Raw genomic sequence first — 19,593 nt, 5'->3', positions numbered from 1 at the left:
AGTACCCATTGAGGCAGAGGTCCCGCCATTACAAGAGAACGATGGGCACTTGCTATGATCTGTGCTCTCTGTGGCCATCCCTCCTTTGCCCAAAGAAAATGAATACAAAGCCTAAGCAAGCACCCACCAACCTTTTAAGGCTGTTTAACAAATGCATAATACTCTACTCTGTGTTAAGAGGAGAATGAATGTAATTTGCATTCATGTGCAATTGCCCACGACTTTTTGCACAGCATTACGCAGCCCACTAAAGAAAAAAAAATCCACAGTAAATCTCATCAAATTACAAAGACTGTGTTTAACTGGAGCAGAACCCACCAGCAGAGTAAAAGAAAATTGTTTTGCGCTGATCTTAGAACAAGGATTACTTCAACTCTGAATTCCCCTCCGCCCACCACCAACATTTTCCCAAAACAAACAAAGATCCAGGTGCAGCTGATCCATTCACAAGGAATGCAGCGAACAAAAATAATTGCTGGTCTTACTGTTAGCAAATCCCTGCATACTACAGTACTTACCATTGGACGTTGTACTGGAGGCTACAGCTTTTTCACTGACATCTGTGCGAGAAGTTCCCTTCACAATGGAATTTTCTACTTTTTTCTTTTCAGATTTAGTAGTGCTGTGTGAATGGGCTTCCATGGCAATTTTTCATTACTTCAGCGCTTCTAACACCAGCGCACCTAAAAAAGGGTAGAAACAGATGCAATTAAATAATATGTTTGTGTGTGTATGTGTGTGCGTGTGTACGCATGTAAAAGTCACAAGCACTGCTGTACATTGTGGCTCTTGACTGATGGTCATTTATGAAACCACTGTTCTTTGAAATAACACCCTGCATCTTCACCATGTATCACTTGTACGAAGTACATAATGGGTTAAAAAATTAAAACAGGATACATGTTAAAGAATGAGTTGAACCAATTTCCAAACCTAATTTTCGAATAATCATTAACAATTTAACCCCGTTCCCAAACACCAGCTAAATGCTGAAGGTGTGAAGAAAGCACAACTATGACTGCCCTGATTTTTAAATAATTTTATGCCTTCACTACTAAATTCTAAAATTAAATGTCTGCCTTCCACTATTTTGCCGCCAATTGTAACTTAAACTCACAGTATGTCACTATTCAATAATTGGTTTACACAGGTAGAAAGCAACAAAAGCAGTTCATTCCTGAAGAAAACAATTCAGAGTCTCTACTCCGTCCTGCTACTTTAGGCCAGTGCTCAATTTATCCCGGCAATCAGCACACAGGTGTGCCTTTCTCTTTAAGTCATGGATATGGATTTCCGGCTAACGTAAGGAATCTAAAACCCCCAACCCACACAGGACACAAGACACACTTACAACACCCGCAGATGTTATTGCCAAATGTCACCAAAACTCAGACAAAATAATCACCAAAAGTTGGTGACTCCTGCAGCTAAATGAATAAATGCAGTTACAGAGGAGTTCTCAAATAGTTACTGCACATCTCTGAAAGAGAAGCAAGGTGCAATACTACATTGGAAATGAAGGAAACTGGCAGTCTTGTTCAATATAAAATGCTATCAAACAGCCTGTGATTTTATGTTGTTGCTGGTAGTTCAAATAGAAGATTGAATCAAAGTAATTATTAAATATTGTAACATGAACCTTGCCTTGTTCCTTTGTCCGATACTGTAACTGAGAAGTGCCGTTTCTGTCTGCCTTCCCTTCCGTTTAGCAAACCTAGTTGATAAACTTTGTTTGCCCTTTCTTTCAATTCCACTGTAACCTCTTTATCTCTTCTGGATTTCTTCCCATCTCATTTTTCACATTTTTGCTTTTAACTATTGTAATTTTTTTTCGCTTTCCACCATTACCTGATTCTCACTTTGTTTCTATCGCTGTCCCCCATTTTTCTCTATGCAGCCTTACTTTTATTCATTTCATTAGCAACTGCTTTGACTCCTTTGGGAAGAGCTGTCTGCAACACCAGTGTCACAGCATTCATCATCATTACATCAGCAGCAGGAAAGTTCATACTGATTGTTATCAGCATAAAGAGCACTCTGATCACTGTGCAAGCAAACATAACATGTTTAATTTTTAAGAAATAAGCCTGAGTATTTGTGGCGTTCATCTGTACAGCTTTGATCCGCTCTATTGAAGAAGCCTTTGGGGATACAATAAAACTCAAAACACTATGAACTATAAAAGAGAAACAGGAGAGGAGAAATGAGCAGGAAATTAGACTAGTTCTCAAGCATAAAAGACTGTTTATCAATCCTATTGAACCGCCTTACAAAATATCCCAGGGATTTAAAAACTCAACAAATGTTATCTGGGTTACAACCAAATTCAAATCTAGGAAACCTATAAAGAAAACAGGAACTACAATTTATCATTAAAGTGTGCAACTAAGCTAAGTCTTGTCACCGTGGCATTTGCAATACCATTTCCTTGGTGTTTATTCTGTGAAGAAGCAAACCAAGCCATTCTTAATACTGATCTACCATGAGTCTACAAGACACGACTGCCAAAGATTATATAGAGAGAGTATTGTAATAGATTGTAAAAATTGGCCTGTGATAAATTAAAGATGTTGTAAACTGAATAAACTGCATTTAGTATTATTCTTTAGGGGCCAACAAACTCAGAAACCCGTTTACTGAAAAACAAGATTTAGAATACAAGCATTTTAAAAAAAATGCAAGAATATAAACGTCCCCATACACAGTCTTCATGATGAGAACTTTTTTTAAACATTTACTGGAGCAGGTTTGCATAAGTAAAAACTGAATACGAGTGTCGTTATTATGCAATAGTTTTATATTCTGTTAAAATGAAGCTGACTTCATCTTTTAATACCAGATTAGCTATTATGCGTTTGTTTAAAGTCAAGTAGCACTGACAACCTAATGGTGGCAGGCAGCACTTTCAACTCAACTCAGAGGATTTAAATTAGCCCCTTGAATTTTGCCATTTACCTAATCTCTACATTAAGGCTTCTTTTGTGGCACTGCCACTGCCCTCAACAAACTTTTATTCTTTCTGCTCTGGGAACCGGCTGCAATCTTTACAAATGCAACCATTAAGAACGAGAAAGATTTGCAACCTCCGTTTAAAAAGGCTGGTGTGGAGAGGGGGAAAAAAGTAAACTGACCTGAAGATACAGTCATAAGTAAGTCTTATTGAAATACTTCAGAAATTAATGTAACAGAAATGGTGAAATAAACAGAAATGATCTACGCATTTCAGAACCAGAAGAAAAAAAACAAGACCATAAAGTACTGATGTAAGTACATCCGAGTCGCTTGTTTAAGAGTATTCCACAGTTTGCTCTTCTACATAATAATAATCCTTGTATTTGATATAGCGCTTTTCACGTCTTCTAGATGTCTCAAAGCGCTTCACAGAATATACTGTAAAGTGAATTGACTGTATATTTGTGGGCGAAATGCGGCAGCCAAATTGCACACAGCAGTGTCTCAAAAACAGCCATGGATTGAAGTGACCGATTTATTATTGTTTTTTTCTTGAGGGATTATTATTAGGCGTGTGGCGTAAGGAAACTTAAGATAGCTGGGTTACACACTGCATACAGAAGGAAGGCTTCGGTGTGCCTTCTCCTTCTCTCAATAAACAAGTTAGCGAATAGAAAACCTTTTTTTGAGGGGTGGGGGTGTCATGTTGCAGTTGAACATAGATCAGGAGACAAAAGTTTTCTTTGATGACTGTAGATTTGCTGAGATCATTCTCCAAAAAGATTTGACAGGTCATAGAGATTAATGTCCAGCTAACCCATGTATCTATGTCCACTAGTATAGATCTACCTTTTTAGTAATAATGAACTGTGATTCGCTGCAATACTGCAAGGTGTTTGGTAGACTTAATTACAAAGCTATGTAAACACCAATGTAAATCTTGCTTTGTACTCTTGCTAAAGAGTCAAGAAGGAATTTCAACTCCACTTCTTCATATAACACATTACCATGTTATTGTCAGACAAACTCCTGAATGACACAGATTCCCTCCTTCAAGTACGAGTCTAATCTAAGATGCTCAAGGCTCTTTGTTTTTCCAGTGTCGGGTTCATGCTCCCTGAACATTGACAAGGAAAAGAACGTCAATGTAAACACATCTGCAAACAGAGCCCAAGCGAATAACAAAAATAATAAAAATCACTACACAAAAGCACCATAGAAATACCAAGGACTCCAATGAACAAAGACATGGTGCAGTTCTGTGTTATGGTTTACGTTGAGCATAAAAAATATTATGCTGCTTTAAATATTCCAATGGTTAGTACAGATAGCAATAAATGGTTAAATATTTAAGTTCACTTTGTGCAGGAATTTAAAACCAGACATTACGCAATGCGTTTCAGATGTCTGTCAACTGGCTAAAGGGAAAGAAACAGAGAGTAGTCATAAAGGAAGCAAGGTCAAAATAGTGGTGGTGGAGGGAAGAGAAAGAAAATTGAATAGGGTGCCTCAGGGGTCTGTGCTGGGACCTTCCTGTTTCTAGTGACCAGAATTTGCACTCGGAAAAAGATTGTTAAATTTGCAGATACCCCGAGCTTATTTTTGGGAGCTGGAAGGGAAAATGACTGAAAAAAAATCAGGGAACAAAGATCTTAAAAAGCAAGCTCAACAGGATATGCTCTTAGGCTGATTACTAGCAAATAAAGATTGAGACTGATAAATTCAAGGTAAGTTATTTGGGAATAGGAGGTTCTGAACGTCATGGATGGGATATAACTTGAAAAGAGGGAAATCTGAAACAGACTTCGAGGGATTAGACGACATATCGCTCACCATGATCTTGCAATCTCCAAGCAGTGTAAGGCAACAAAAAACAAAGCAAACAAAATATTTTGCTAAATTGCCAAATCACCATATCAGAGAAGTTTAGATCTCCATAATTATGCACAAGCTGCACAATATTTAAATCTGGCTTCACCTGGAATACTGTGTGTACAGGTCTGATCATCAACACCAACAGGCAGCTTGAGTCCTGGAGTCAATGGAGAGAGAATGAATTTGATGCGTTGTGATAGAGGGATGATCTAGGAGGACGGAATAACGCAACTCTTTAACCCAAAAATACGAGGTATATATAATAATACTTGCATTTTATATAATACCTCATCACATCATTGAAACATTATAAAATGGTTCACAAAATTTGCTGTAAAGTTCAGTGACTGTAGATTTTTAGGCATATAAAATGCCTCTTAACAAGACAGAGAAAGTAAACCCAGAAGAGATATATCAGGGCCACAGGAGACAGGGGCATAGGGTCAGGGAGTTAAAAGCATTTTAGGAAGTATTTCTTGAATCAGAGGGCAATTATAACAGGAACAAGTTTTCAGGAAGGGTGGTAAAATCCAGAGCACTAGACTCATAAGAAACAGGATGATACTGCAACGTGGAGTCAGTGAGATTGGTATTCTGGAAGAATGAGATCAAATAGGCTGAAGAGCCATCATCATCCAAATCTCTCTTGTGATATTATGAACATATTTTTCTATAGTTCCTTCTATGGAGATATCGCACTGTGATTTATTGCATCAAACAGTCAACGTCTAAGGGAGTAGTTGTAACTATAGGAAGGAAAAGCCTGCATTAATTGCTTCATATCTGCCATGAACTGGGAATTAGAGAGGAAAGCAAATGTGCATTTACTCATTTATGCTTCCCCCCTCTCTAAATACTCCTTCAATAGTGTTTTGAATGCACAGCAAAGTGTTATTTGGGAGTGGAATAGGCTGCCATTTTTAAAAACATTACATGCATCACAATCCCAAAGAAAATGGTGTAAACTTTCATGTTTCAAAAGATATTCATTATTTAAAAAGGCTTTTTAGTCAGGCATATCCCATATAAGGTGCCCTGACAGCTATATTGATTTCAGAACTGGTCAGAAGCTGCAACCATATTTTGACCTGTTGGAACGATCTTGTTCCCATGGCTGTACAAAAACAGCTCCAACCAAAAAAAGCTCCAAGAGCAGAAATTCCCACTCTATCAGGCAAGGGCATCAGGCAAGCTGCACAGTGTTCAACAATATCTTAGCAATGATTATGCAATTTGATGCATTTGTAAGATGGGACTACCTATAGCACATGGCATGCACCTACTGAAAGCCAGTCGAACACCCAGACTATAATAATCCTTGCATTTGATATAGCGCTTTTCACGTCAGGAGGACGTCCCAAAGCGCTTTACAGAACATACTGTAAAGTGAATTGACTGTATATTTGTGGGCGAACGCGGCAGCCAATTGCGCACAGCAATGTCCCACAAACAGTCGTAGATTGAAAATGACCAATTTAATTATTGTTTTGGGTTTTGGAGGGATTATTATTAGGCGTGTGGAGTAAGGAAACTTGCCCAAGGTTTCGCCCTGCCTGGAATTGAACTCAGGTCTCTCGCTTGCAAAGCGAGTGCTCTAACCACTGAGCTACAGGACTCCACAACTATGATCCAGGACTATGATCTCTACCCCAATTTTATTATACAGTACATAATAATAGTTCTTGCATTTATTTGATACAGCACCTTATTTCACGGAGAGGTTATACTGTAAAGTGTTTTTTGCATGTACAATTCACAGAATACAATGATGTGGAACAACCTGACTGGATAGACTCCTGGCAATGTGAACAACTGGTTATAAGGCACTTTTCTCTCGTCTTTTTAAAAGCTTCCCCAATTACAAACATCATAAGGACATGATGGAAACGTGAGACGATTTTCTCATTTTATGTGTTCAATCATTAAATGTCTATGCTAATACATGTGCATTTAGAAATAGTTATTATAAATGTTGCTTTGTGATACTTCAATGCAATTAGAAAACGTGTGCAAAATCAGCTCAGAAAATGTGTCACAAGATCCACTCTGCTACTCTGTTATTATTTTTTTCATGTAAAATATGACCTTTGATTACTTATAATTCACCCTGTAACTCACTTAAACATATTTTCCACTACTTACGTAGCAGGATGACACACTCTTGGATGGCATAATTACTTACATTATATATTATATTTCCCAAAATGCATATTTATCCTTGAGATGGAGCCTCTTCACTTTTCCACTACATTAGCTAAGCACTAGACCAGTCACATAGAAATGTCCACCGTTTCCAGGTGCTCGCATCCTATTAATCATGGTCATTCAGTAACTGAGATCACCATCATACTTCCATGCATTTTACAAACTCTAAACACCTCCTTCTCATTCCCATACAACATCCTGAATATTGGCAACACCCTGAAAAACCCACGCACATTTATTTTGAAAAAATTCATCCCTTTTCCACCCTACATCTGGATCTACACTCCAAAGCATCATGGCATCAGTTAACAGCTCATTCCTGTTGTTAAAATGTGTGACTTGACTCATTACTAGAAGGAAATGGCCATTGGCCATTTTTATAACCATTAAGCTTAAAAGTGCCTTACTTCCAATTAACAGAGTGGAAGATACAAACACAACATGGTAGACAACAAAAATAAATGCCTGCATAAAAAAAACTCTGAACTTGTGCATCAAATAGCAATCAGAATGACATCTTCCTAATGGCCTGGTAACTTTACTGACCAGAAAATTTCACCTACTGTCACTAGTCTTGCAATGCTCTTATTGCTATGGACAACGTACCATATCGACACCAGAACTCAAAGTAGCATTGCACAGAGAGGGGTGAGCATTTAAGTCACCCATTTTAGAAACAATCTTGAAACAAATATGCTGAGAGCTTCTGGAACTGAGGCCTGAATCCTTCCCTGGATCTCGTTGAGATTCCTCTTGCTGACGGGGATTTACAGCTTCCCCAGGATACTCAACACCTGCTAGACCACAGTCGTTAAAAGAGTTTTGAAAGGGAGCTTGGTTGAGCCAATTACCTAAGTAAGAGCAGATGTGAATGTGCTGTAGTCAAAATAAGAGTGACATTAATAACCAATACTTCATAAACACCTTGGATGCTGACATCAGATCAAATGGAAATTTACTTCCTCTACATTAAATGAATAACTTAAATTAGAAATCTGATATCTGAAGGTCCATATCTTTGAGGTCCACAGCAGCTCATCACTTTCCCAGATCCTCAAGTAGATCAGTCTCCCTTGCTATCTTGAACTTTGAGAATGAAGTAGTTTTATTCCAGGTCTTAAAATTCAAAGTGGGTCATGCCCTACGTTCTCTGGCATAATGAAATATCAGGAGTTGTACACAGTTTACTTGGCATGGAGAATGGAGCATTTTTGATTGAGAAAGAAAGGGGTTTCTTTACCTCAAAGTCAAAACCAATTTGTTAGGAACTTTCCTCTTAAAATGCAGGGGGGAACCCTTCCATGACAATCTGACTTTCAGTACTGATTCTGATCAAGTCAAAATTAGCCATGTATAGAGTAACAAATTACTATCATCAGGAGGAGGGATTTCTTCTTAGGCCCCTGATACTGTCCATTTGGTTCTTTTCAACTCAAGTATGAACAAGCTCTAATTGCCTCAAAATCCTGCCTAGCTCTAAAGAATGTAGGACTTGGTATGAAGGCTGCTTACTTGGTCCATTTATGAGTCAAGGATTATTTTGGCATTTTTCTGCCATTACTTAAAATGCTATTAACAGCTCCTCAACTTGTATCCTGGCACAATATTGTTCTTTAAATGGAAATTGGAATGAAATTCACAGTCAGCTATTCCTGCCAAGGGAGGTGCCCTGTGCTATAGGCTGCAACACCACCTGGCAGTCAGGAACTTTAGATTGAAGCAGTTGTTACTCACAAAGGTTTGAATGCCCACTACTGATGTTGGTTAAACAGTGGGCTCACCCTCTATTACCCTTCCTCTGCGTCAACTAGTCCAATTCTTTTTTAAACACTATGCCCAATTCAGTTCTATCAGCCCACCCTGGCAAATCATTTCATACCCTGGCAACACTTTGGGATAAAAATAAATGGTTTCAACTTCTCATTTTATTCCCCCAGTCACAATCCTGAATTTGCGTCCTCTCGTTCTTGAATCTCCGACCAGCAGATAGTCTATTTTAAACAATTAATTCTCTGAAAGTCTTTCAATACACTAACCACCTTGATCACCTGCCACCCCCCGGGCTCGGAGTCAGGTTCCAACACTGTTAAGCACTCTGAGATGCTAACTCCTCTGACCCTTCTTATGCTCCAACAGGAAGAGTCCTAACCTCTTCCAAAGCTACATTAGAGAGCAGAGCAGGGAGCAGAGAGCCCAGCAGTGTGAGGGGAGAACGGAATGAGGTGGAACAGAGTGAGAATTCTGTTAAGGAATTAATGAGAGTGGGAATTCTTCAGCAAGAGAGATACCAGAGAGCAAGAGAGATACCAGAGAGCAAAAGAGATACCAGAGAGCAAGACAGATGCCAGAAAGCAAGAGAGAACTCTTTCATTCAACAGAGTAGTGGTAAATCTATCTTGAGGTAACATAAAATGTCTGGGAATATGGTAGCGCAGATGAGACCAGTTGCATGCACAATGTGTGCCATGTGGGAACTCCAGGATGCCTTGTGTGCCATGGACAGACACGTGTGTAGGAAGTGCCTCCGGCTGCTTGAGCTTGAGCTCAGGATTTCTGAGCTCGGGGAGAGGCTGGTATCACTACATAGCATACGGGAAACTGAAGAGTTCATGGATCGAACGTTTCAAGAGGTAGGTGGTCACCCCACAGCCACAGAAGAGAGTGAGTGGGTGACTACCTGGCATGGTAAGAAGAGGGGACAGGCAGTGCAGAAATCCCCTGAGAGTGTGGCACGCACAAACCGGTTTTCTGTACTGAATACCAGTGAGGGTAATGGCACCTCCAGGGAGGGGAGTCAAAAGCAAATGGATGCACACGGGTACACAGGGAAGAGTCAATGTAATTGTCATTGGGGACAAAATGATGAAAGGAGTAGGCAGGCGTTTCTGCAACCAAAAATGTGACTCTCGCATGGTATGTTGCCTCCTTGGTGCCAGGTTTGAAGACATCACGGAACGGATGCAAAACGTTCTACAGGGGGAAGGGGAACATCCAGAAGTCGTGGTCAATGTTGCGATCCATGACGTAGGGAAAAAAAGGGTTGAGAGCCTGCAGAGATCATATCAGAAGCTAGGGAAAAAGATAAAGAGTAGAAACTCAAAGGTAGTGATCTCTGCATTACTCCCAGTGCCTCGTGCAGGTGAGTATCAAAACACCGGGATCAAATACATGAATGCATGGCTTGAGAAATGGTGCAGAAAAGTTCCTGGATCATTTGGACCAATTCTGGTACAAGGTGGATGGGTTACACCTGAGCAGGGCTGGGACCAATGTCCTCATAGGGAGGCTTACTGGTGCTGTGGGGAAGAGTTTAAACTAATTACGAGAGGGGAAGGGAAGCCAGATGTAGCATTACAGAGGACAAACAAGTTACCAAATAGTGGGAAGGAGATAGACAAGAAAATCTGTAAGCAGATTTCAGAAAGATGAAAAAACAATAGAGAAGTGATAATGGGGGACTTCAATTATCCTAACATAAACTGGCAAAATAACAGTGTGAAGGGCAAGGAGGGGGAAGGATTCCTGAAATATGTGCAGTATAACTTTCTGGATCAGTATGTTTTCAGTTCAACGAGGAAGGAAGCAATGCTGGATCTAGTTCTGGGGAATGAAGTGAGGCAAGTGGAGCAGGTTTCAGTAGGAGAGCATCTGGACAACCGTGATCACAACATCATTAGGTTTAAAGTACTTATGGAAAGGGACAAGGAGCAAACAAAGTGAAGATGGCTAATTTCAAAGAGTTAAAAAGGGACCTAGCCAAGGTGGACTGGAAAGAAAGATTGGCAGATAAAACAGCTAACAAGCAATGGGAAGCCTTCAAGGAAGAGATAGTTCAGGGACAGAACAAATACATTCCCACAAAAGGGAAAGGTAGGGCATTAAAACCTCCCTCGATGAATAAAGAAATTGGAATTAAAATAAAATAGAAAAAGGAGGCTTATGATAAATGGCAGGTCCAAAATATAGAAGATAATCAAATAGAATATAGAAAGTACAGAGGAGAACTGAAAAAGGAAATAAGAGGGGCAAAGAGATTGTATGAGAAGATTAGCAGGTAACATAAAAGGGAACCCTAAGGTATTTTATAAGCATATAAAGAATGAAAGAATAGTCAAAGGTAGAGTGGATCCAATTAGGGACCAAAGAGGAAATTTTCTTGTGGAGGCAGAGGGCATGGCTGATGTACTGAATGAGTACTTTGCATCTGTCGTAATAAAAGAAGAGGATGCAGCCAATGCCACAGTATTGGAGGAGAGGGTAGAGAAATTGGATACGATAAGAATAAACCGAGAGGAGGTACTAAAAAGGTTGTCGGTGCTCAAAGTAGATAAGTCACCTGTTCCGGACGGGATGCTTCCTAGATTACTGAGGGAAGTAAGGGTGGAAATAACAGAGGCTTTGCCCACAATCTTTCAAGACTCCTTGGATACCGGGGTGTTGCCAGCGGACTGGAGGGTTGCTAATGTTACTCCCCTGTACAAAAAGGGCCAGAAGGATAAACCCGGGAACCACAGGCCAGTCAGCCTAAACGTCAGAAGAGGGGAACTTTCTTGAGACTAATCCAGGACAAAATAAATTTTCACTTAGAAAAATATGGGTTAATAAAGGACAGCCAACACAGATTTGTTAAAGGCAAATCATGTCTAACAAACCTGATAGAGTTTTTTGATGAAGTAACAGAGAGGGTGGATGAAGGTAGAGCAGTTGATGTAGATTTTACAGATAATCAAAAGGCGTTGATAAAGTGCCACATAAGAAACTTGTAAGCAAAATAGAATCTCACGGTATTAAATGCAGCATGGATGCAGAAGTGGATGGGAGACAGAAAGCAGAGAGTAGTGGTGAACAGTTTTTTTTCTGACTGAAGGGAAGTGTGCAGTGGTGTGCCCCAGGGGTCAGTATTGGGACCATTGCTCTTTTTGATCTAAGTAAATCACCTGGACTTGGGTATAGGGAGTACAATTTCTGAGTTTGCAGATGATACTAAGCTAAGAAAAGTAGTAAACAGTGAGGAGGATAGTAGCAGACTGTAAGAGGACACAGACAGACTGGTAAAATGGGCCGACATGTGGCAGATGAAGTTTAATGTGGAGAAATGCAAAGTGATGCATTTTGGGAGGAAGAATGAGGAGAGGCAATATAAGCTGATGGTACAATCTTAAAGGGGATGAAGGAACAGAGAGACCTGGGGGTTCATATAAGCAAATCTTTGAAGGTGGCAGGACAGGTAGATAAAGCTGTTAAAAAGCATACGGGATACTAGTACTTTTCAAAGAGCCGGCACAGACATGATGGGCCAAATGGCCTCCTTCTGTGTTGTATAACTCTATGATTCTATACGTCCTTTTATCTCCAGTATTGTCCTCGTGAAACACGAGTACATCTTCTCCATAGCTCGAAGATCCTTTCTATAATATGGCTCCCAAAACTGCATCCATTTTTCATTTCTAACCAAAGCCTTCAATAGATTACTCATCACTTCCTTACTTTTCTATTCAATGGCTCTGTACAAAAAAATCCTATTTGCCCTTTGAACAGCTATTTTCCGTTTAACATATTATGTATTTGTACACCATGTTCCTCTGTTCTTCCACCCAATGAGAATTCTGCCACCCAGTGTTAATGCCGAACTCCTCCTTTACTCCTTTATCCATTTAGACAGTGAACTTTATCATATTATAGTCACTGTTTAGTTTACCTGCCCTGGATCGAAGCAACCTCTACATTTTACTAGTGCACATCCAAACATATTGTTCTAAGAAAGTCTTCAATGTCCTCCAAAAGACCCTCATCATTCCTCATTCCCACCACACTCAGTTATCTTTTCCTAATCTATCCTTAGATAATTAGTCACGCAATAATATGATCTTATTACTACTGCAAGCCTTTTAAGTTGCTCATACATTTCCTTGCCACGATCCAGGTATCTATAATGAACACCCCCTAAGGTTATCTTACTCTTCCTTTCCGTTTTTGTATTTTCCTCTCCAATATCCCTCCTCCTCTCTCTTTGATAGGAGCCACCCCAGCCCCTTTCTCCCTCCCACCCCCTTCTCTCCCTTTCCTAAGGATTCTAACTCCAGGAATATTAAATTGCCAGTCTTCTCTAGGCTGTAGTCATGCTTTTGTTAGACCAATTATTGTAATCTCACCCCATTCTATTAACCTCCCTTTTTATAAGTGAAGAAGTAGGACCTTATACTTCATTCAAACCAGCCAATCAGCCTAACCTCTCCACCACAACCACTAGATTATTCATACAAAGGCAGTCTAAGAGCCAATTTAGTCTTACTCTACACGCTTAACTTTTAAACTTAAATATTCCACACCTTTCCCAAGCTCCAACTCTCAGCAAACCCAACTCTCAACACTCTGCTGTAGTCCCAGCAAGGAGCCACGCTGGGCAAAAGAGATACTGAAATGACAAACTTTACAAGAATTGTGACAAAAAGCACCAAGAAAAAGAAGCTCGCCACAAAACTAAAACAAATGGAAAGAAAACAAACTGCTCAATGGTGAGATCTGAAGAAATGCTGGCATGAGGAAGAAGCCATCAGTAGCAAAGCTAGGAAAGAAAAGAATTGAGCTGCAAATCCAGAGCAAGACCATATAAGCAACTCAGGCTGGGAAGGGTATGGCTACTATAAGGAAGTGAACGCTTGAGCGGGCAAAGTTCCATGGCTTCCTCTTTAGACACTGGCCTATTCATTGGTGTATCAAAGTTAAATCAATGAGGAAGAATGGTGTGAAGTTTACATACTGTCCAGGAAGCGGTAGGGGCAAAGAGAAACAAAATTGAGTTATTACCCACTGCAAAAATCTGAAATTCAAATTCAGGTCAGTCTGCGTAAAAAATAAAATAGTTTACTTTCTTGGATTGAAAAGCACAATATTAATTTGATCTGGTATCTGTCTGCTCATTCTAAGAAACTAGATTTGATGTGGATGCACAAGTTTGAGATGCATCTCTTAAAATCTAATAACGTACTAAAAGTGCTCCCGAACTATTAATTATGGAGGAAATAGAAATCCATCACATGTCTTATAAATTTGTGAACTAAGTAAGGAAAGTTTCAATTCAGAGCTTTCCCATTACAATTGACCACTAACTCATGTAACAGCAACATATTTGTCTCTCCACTCTTCCAGTGAGCTGGGCTAAGCTGTATACAAACAGGTGAAGGAAATGCAGTACCATTGCATGGTTATATATATTTTTCAGTGACTCCTTCTGCTGTTCATACTTCTGGAAGAGATTAACTTTCTATTATTGCTTCCTTAGACGATGTCAGGAGGTGACAGCTTGCCCCTTTGAAAATACACTTTTTTAAAAATCTAATCCAGGTTCTGTCCCCACTGGAAAACCTTCTCGATCACCCTTTATAAACCACAAAATAGTGCTATTTGTATGACACAACCTTACTCTTCAATATAAATAGAGTTCTGTAGGACATGCACACGTTGTTAAAACGTGTCATCAGCAGCCAAGGGTCTCCCAAACCTGAAGGCAGACTGTTCTATTTAAAAGCAACTTCCCGTTCAGTTTGACAGCAGTTAAGTGAAACTGCTTGTCCTTAGCAGAAATTATCAGCAAGATTTATTTCCAACTGCAGCATACTCCAGCGATCTACAGGCGACCTTGCGCCATGGACAATTTATAACCCATTAGCGATCTAGCACATCAAAAGCTGGAAACCAGCACCAGCCTGCTCTTAAAATGGATTGCATATGATAGTTATACATCTGGGTGTAATGGTCAGCTATCTAATAAAGTTCACTTTGGGTTTTTTTCTTTCAGTCAGAGAGGTGCTTTTCTGAAGGTTTTCTGCTTGGAAGCAATCCAGCATGTAAAAGATATTTTTAGGACCAGTATTGTCCAAGAGCAAATTCTTCTCGGGATCTCCAACTTATTAGCTCTACAGCATTGAATCTTGTCTTTGAATAAAACAAATACAATTATTAAAGTAACAAGTTGACAATCCCCTAAATGATTCCAAAAGTTATTTCCAGCACTTCTTGCGTCCTGCTTAAGCTATTGACATGGGCACAAATAAAGAAAAAGGGGTGCAGGTGGTGAACATTTTTCCACTGTCAGCACCATACAATTCCAGATCAGCTATAATACAACTAGCAGCAGGTCTACCCTAAATCACAACTGTAGCTTCTGTAAGTAACCACACCAGCCTGAGTGATTTCATCAATTTAGTGCTAATTGTTAGTGCTTTTGCATCATGGATTCACCAACTAAGATTTAGGCTGCAACTAACCAAACACACCTCACTTTTTACTACTTCAACTATCAGAAAGAGAGAGAAAGAGAGAGATGGCTTTCATCCCATGATATGAGCTGGATTCAAAATCTAAGACCCGTAGGGTACTGTCTTACTCAGTTTCCCTTAAATTACAACTTTAGAACTAATCTGAAACTATAGAAAAATGTTTCCTCCCTCCAACCACTCCTGGCATATCAGAGTAATATTTCTACCAAGATTATTGCAGTTCATTATTTTGCTACATTGTGCCCAACACAAATCCAATTGTTCATCTGCATTTTGACTTTAATTTTTAGTGGCACAACTGCAAACCGTGGAAAATATTTTATTAATTACTTGCCCTCAATCTATTCCAGTCACATTCATGGGGAGACGCGTCAACCACAAGTTCCTCATTCTCCTTTGCAACAGTTACTCAGTCACACCACACATTTAAGAGTTTTTTTAGTTAGTTTCTTCAAATAAATCAATTTTCCACAAACTCACAATCTACAGCAGGCATTGTAGAACATAATAAAAGCGACCTCACTATGACAAAAAATTCCTGAACGAAGTAAAATTTAAACCCACAGATACAATCTTCTTTATGAGATACAGTACCAAATAGAGTTACACAATTTATAGGAAAGCACAGTGCAAATAGTTCATAAGGATGCAATTGACAATAAAAAACACATATTGGTTTCTAAATTATAGAATTTAAGTAATTGCTCAGAATTTAAACATCTTTTCTGTAATAGTTAGCTGTGATTAAACAAAATACAAGTCTAATGCACATCAAATTCAAACTTCACATTCTAAATTAATTTAATTCATAAAGATTTTCATATAAATACAACAAACAATTAACATTTGGCAAAAGGCCGACTGAAACCGTACGTACTGTCCAAATGGATCACCATTTATAATAATGGGATTCAGCACCTGCATAGCCTGAAGTATTTTGTTTAAAACAATGTTTGTTAATTCAAACAATTGTAACTTTCGCAAACAAAACAAGCAAAAATGATCAATATCCAATCGAATCCACCTTCAATGGAGTCTTATAATGATAGCCAAAAATATTGACCTCTACAGTGTGATTTCCTAATACATAGAATGTCACAAAACAGGAACAAGCCGACTAGTCTGTGCCAGGATTTATACTTCACATGACTCTTGGCCCCCCTCTTGATCCCCTCTCCCATACCCTTCTATTCCCTTCTCCCTCATGTTTACCCACGATAAAGGCACAACCCAAATTCACTGTTTTTACCATTTATCATAAGATAGTTACCAACTATGCTAAGCTGAAGCATTTCTTAAAGACTATTACCTTATAAAAACGTGATTGAAAAATTAATGAAGGATGGGACTCAACAGGATCTGAGGTTGTAGTTTGAAGACCAATGATTACCTATCACCTTAACCCACTTAACTTGGGTGCGTTAGTTTCTATGACTTCTGAGAGGGTCCACTAGATGGAGCACCTCACACAGCAGGGGATGGGGAGGGGAGGAGGGGAAAGGCAGAAAGTTGCTTCTGGTTGGGGGAATTAAAAGAAACCATTCACAAACAAGTGTATTGTATATCGAGCCATTTGCTGGGATATTTGATGCAAAAATAGAGACGTAAGCAAGCAACATGCAGGATTAAAAGGAAACAAAAATAAAAAAGCATGGGAATTCTAATCATTTAAATTAAAGTGAACTAAAGTAATGTTAGAATGATGATTCAAAGCGCTTCACATAGCTCCAAGAACATAAGAATCTTTTCTTACATCATTCCTGTATTTCACATCTGGGAGAGAAAATAACCACAACGCACAGTATTGACACCTCAGGTGAAGCATAGCTACATCTTTCTCTGGTTCTGTTTACATTAACATTCATATCTTTGCAATAACAGCAACAAGGTAAACTAAAAGAGTTATCAAGCTGAAAGAATGTATATACAATTCAAAGAGCGGTTTTAAACAATTTTAAAAACAAATATAATTATCTGTATTTGTTTACTTGCACACAGCCATTCCACAAAAAATATTGTGCATGAATGAGCTTACTCTTCAACAAAAGAGCCCAGTGGAAGGAGAGCTAAAATTGCTTTTAAACAGAGATTATGTCTCTGTACAGCAGTCAATTACTGTTTTGGAATTACTGTAGTGGTGAAAGCCCATGCTACGATTAACCAGATTTGTGCAGTCAACTTAAGATGTATACAGAATTATTTCACCCACATTAGCATGGCACACATATTCCACATGACTTGTTAAAAGTCAGGCTTTAGGCTGCTAATAGTTGGAAACATTTTCCATTATAACATTTTCTCTTTCTACAAAGATGATATTATTATTTCAATACTTAACTCATAAGAAAAATGCTCTGTGCAATTTGAGGAAGGACTACATCTTGTAGCAAAGGTAACTTATCTATACATGCTACCAATTGTTCTTTTTTCTGCTTGTGCCCATGCTTTAATTTGATTGGGGTGGGGGAAGACACATTGCCTCAGTGACACACATTGTAATGCACAAGGACCTAAAATACAGCAAATTCAACAACAGCTTGCATTTATATAGCGCCCCTCACACAGAGTAGAGTTTAGGGCTTATTCACTCAGGATATCTCAATAAGGGCTCTGAATCTCAAATAGGGATTATTTTAACAACCCTAATTACATTACGCAAATACATGAAAACACCACGTTGCATGTAAATTGAACCAATGCAGAACTCCTGCAGGTCTGTATGACAAACTTTTTTTTACCAAAGGAAACCTCATTTGCAACCCAGAATCCTTATTAATAAGTTTTGCATTTAAGATCTCATTGTCCAAAATGCTGAGTTGTAAAACTGAAACTCTCCAAGTAATTATTTTACAATCAAATACTTCGAACATTTTCCACTTGGGACAGCTTTTAACTGAAAATCTAGCAAACGCTAAACTATTAAGCAAACAAAATATTAAAATACAGTTCACTAACATTTATTAATCAGGCAATGTGCAAATATTTTTAAAGAAAGCAAAGAATTCCACTCCACATTATGACTTTGAGCTCACAGTTTAGGCTGACATTTCAATGAAATGCTGAGGGTGCACTGCATTATTGGGAGTCATCATCCATCTAATGAGTTATTAATCCAAGGTTCGTCTCCCAATCCGGGAGGACATCAAGATCCTATGGTACAATTCAAAAGCAGAGGGAGTTTCTCCTGGTGTTCTTGCCAACAATAACCCCCAGATAAAATCGGTCATTCACTTAACTGTAGGACACTGCCATGTGCAAACTAACTGCTGCATTCGTCTACAAAACCGCTCTACAGAAAATCCTGTATAGCACCTCCTGACAATAAAGGCACAATATAAAATGCAACAACTATTATTATTTGTCCTAACTCTACTTGCATGTGTGACTAGAGCTAAACAAAACAATGTGAAGCCATAAAAACCCTTACTGCATGAATTATAATTTTAGTAGACCACAAAAAGGAAGCAGTGCAATTCATTCCTTAACCAAGGCTACGTATAGTTCCATGGTAATGCAGTTTGCACGACAGAGGAGATCAGAACAAACATTGAGCTTTGCTCAGAAGTTTGTGGGATTTATAAAGGCTGACATATGCTAACCCATATTTCCAATAAATGACTAACATTATGAAAAGAGGGTTTAGTTATAGGGCTGCCCACACACATGTGCATTCCAAGGTTTAAAGAGGATTTGAAAAATTGCTTCAACTCAGTTACGTTATAGCTTCCTCCTCCTTTCAGAAAAAAGTATTTTGGCTTTGCCCAAATAGTTAATCATGTATTAGTGCCAACAATAAATGTAAAAAAGCAAAATTCAAAAAAGGCAATTTGGGATTTCAGTTATATTTTAAAATTTGGTACCCATTTACCAACCCCAAATTCCTGGTATCATAATTGATAGTTTCAATCACATCAGTATGTGTGAGCAATTTGCAACCACCTACTTCCCAAAACTGATCATTTCTATTGCCAATCATAATAAAAAAACTATGTCCTCCCAATGAGTTAAAGGTTGCAACCCACCTGTATTTAAATCAGAGTAGTGTATATTTTGCCCCTGATACTGTATTCATATTTACTGAACAAATGCAAGTGTTTGTGATGGGTTTTATTTCAGCCATCCAAAGAAAATTCAAAACATTATTAGCTCTCCTATGGCTACCTGACATGAATTGTAATATTCTACAAAAAAATGACTTAATACTTGGGAGTACAGTATTGGACGAAGGCTAAAAAAAAAATTAGGCACAACCCCGTAAGTTCATTACTGCTAGCTTTTTAAC

At 38.7% G+C, this 19,593-nt stretch overlaps 1 protein-coding gene across 6 annotated transcripts in view; it reads right to left on the bottom strand.

The window, feature by feature from the left end:
- The window catches only part of LOC103181539 (transcriptional activator GLI3), a 219,517-nt gene that overhangs the window by 189,294 nt on the left and 10,630 nt on the right, over positions 1 to 19,593 (bottom strand). For 5 of the 6 annotated variants that reach the window (XM_042331867.1, XM_007898098.2, XM_007898100.2 and 2 more), the window contains exon 2: positions 519 to 683. In XM_042331867.1, the coding sequence (XP_042187801.1) occupies positions 519 to 642 (124 nt within the window). In that variant the 5' untranslated portion in view covers positions 643 to 683. Of the gene's footprint in view, positions 1 to 518; positions 684 to 4,930; positions 4,986 to 19,593 lie in introns of those variants that run through there. The other variant, XM_007898099.2, reaches the window with a different exon arrangement.

The sequence above is a fragment of the Callorhinchus milii genome, unplaced genomic scaffold (assembly GCF_018977255.1).
Source record: "Callorhinchus milii isolate IMCB2004 unplaced genomic scaffold, IMCB_Cmil_1.0 Scaffold2, whole genome shotgun sequence".
NCBI lineage: Eukaryota > Metazoa > Chordata > Chondrichthyes > Chimaeriformes > Callorhinchidae > Callorhinchus > Callorhinchus milii.
The sequence above is the reverse complement of the archived record's forward strand: the minus strand, read 5'-3'. Positions and strand labels throughout refer to the sequence as shown.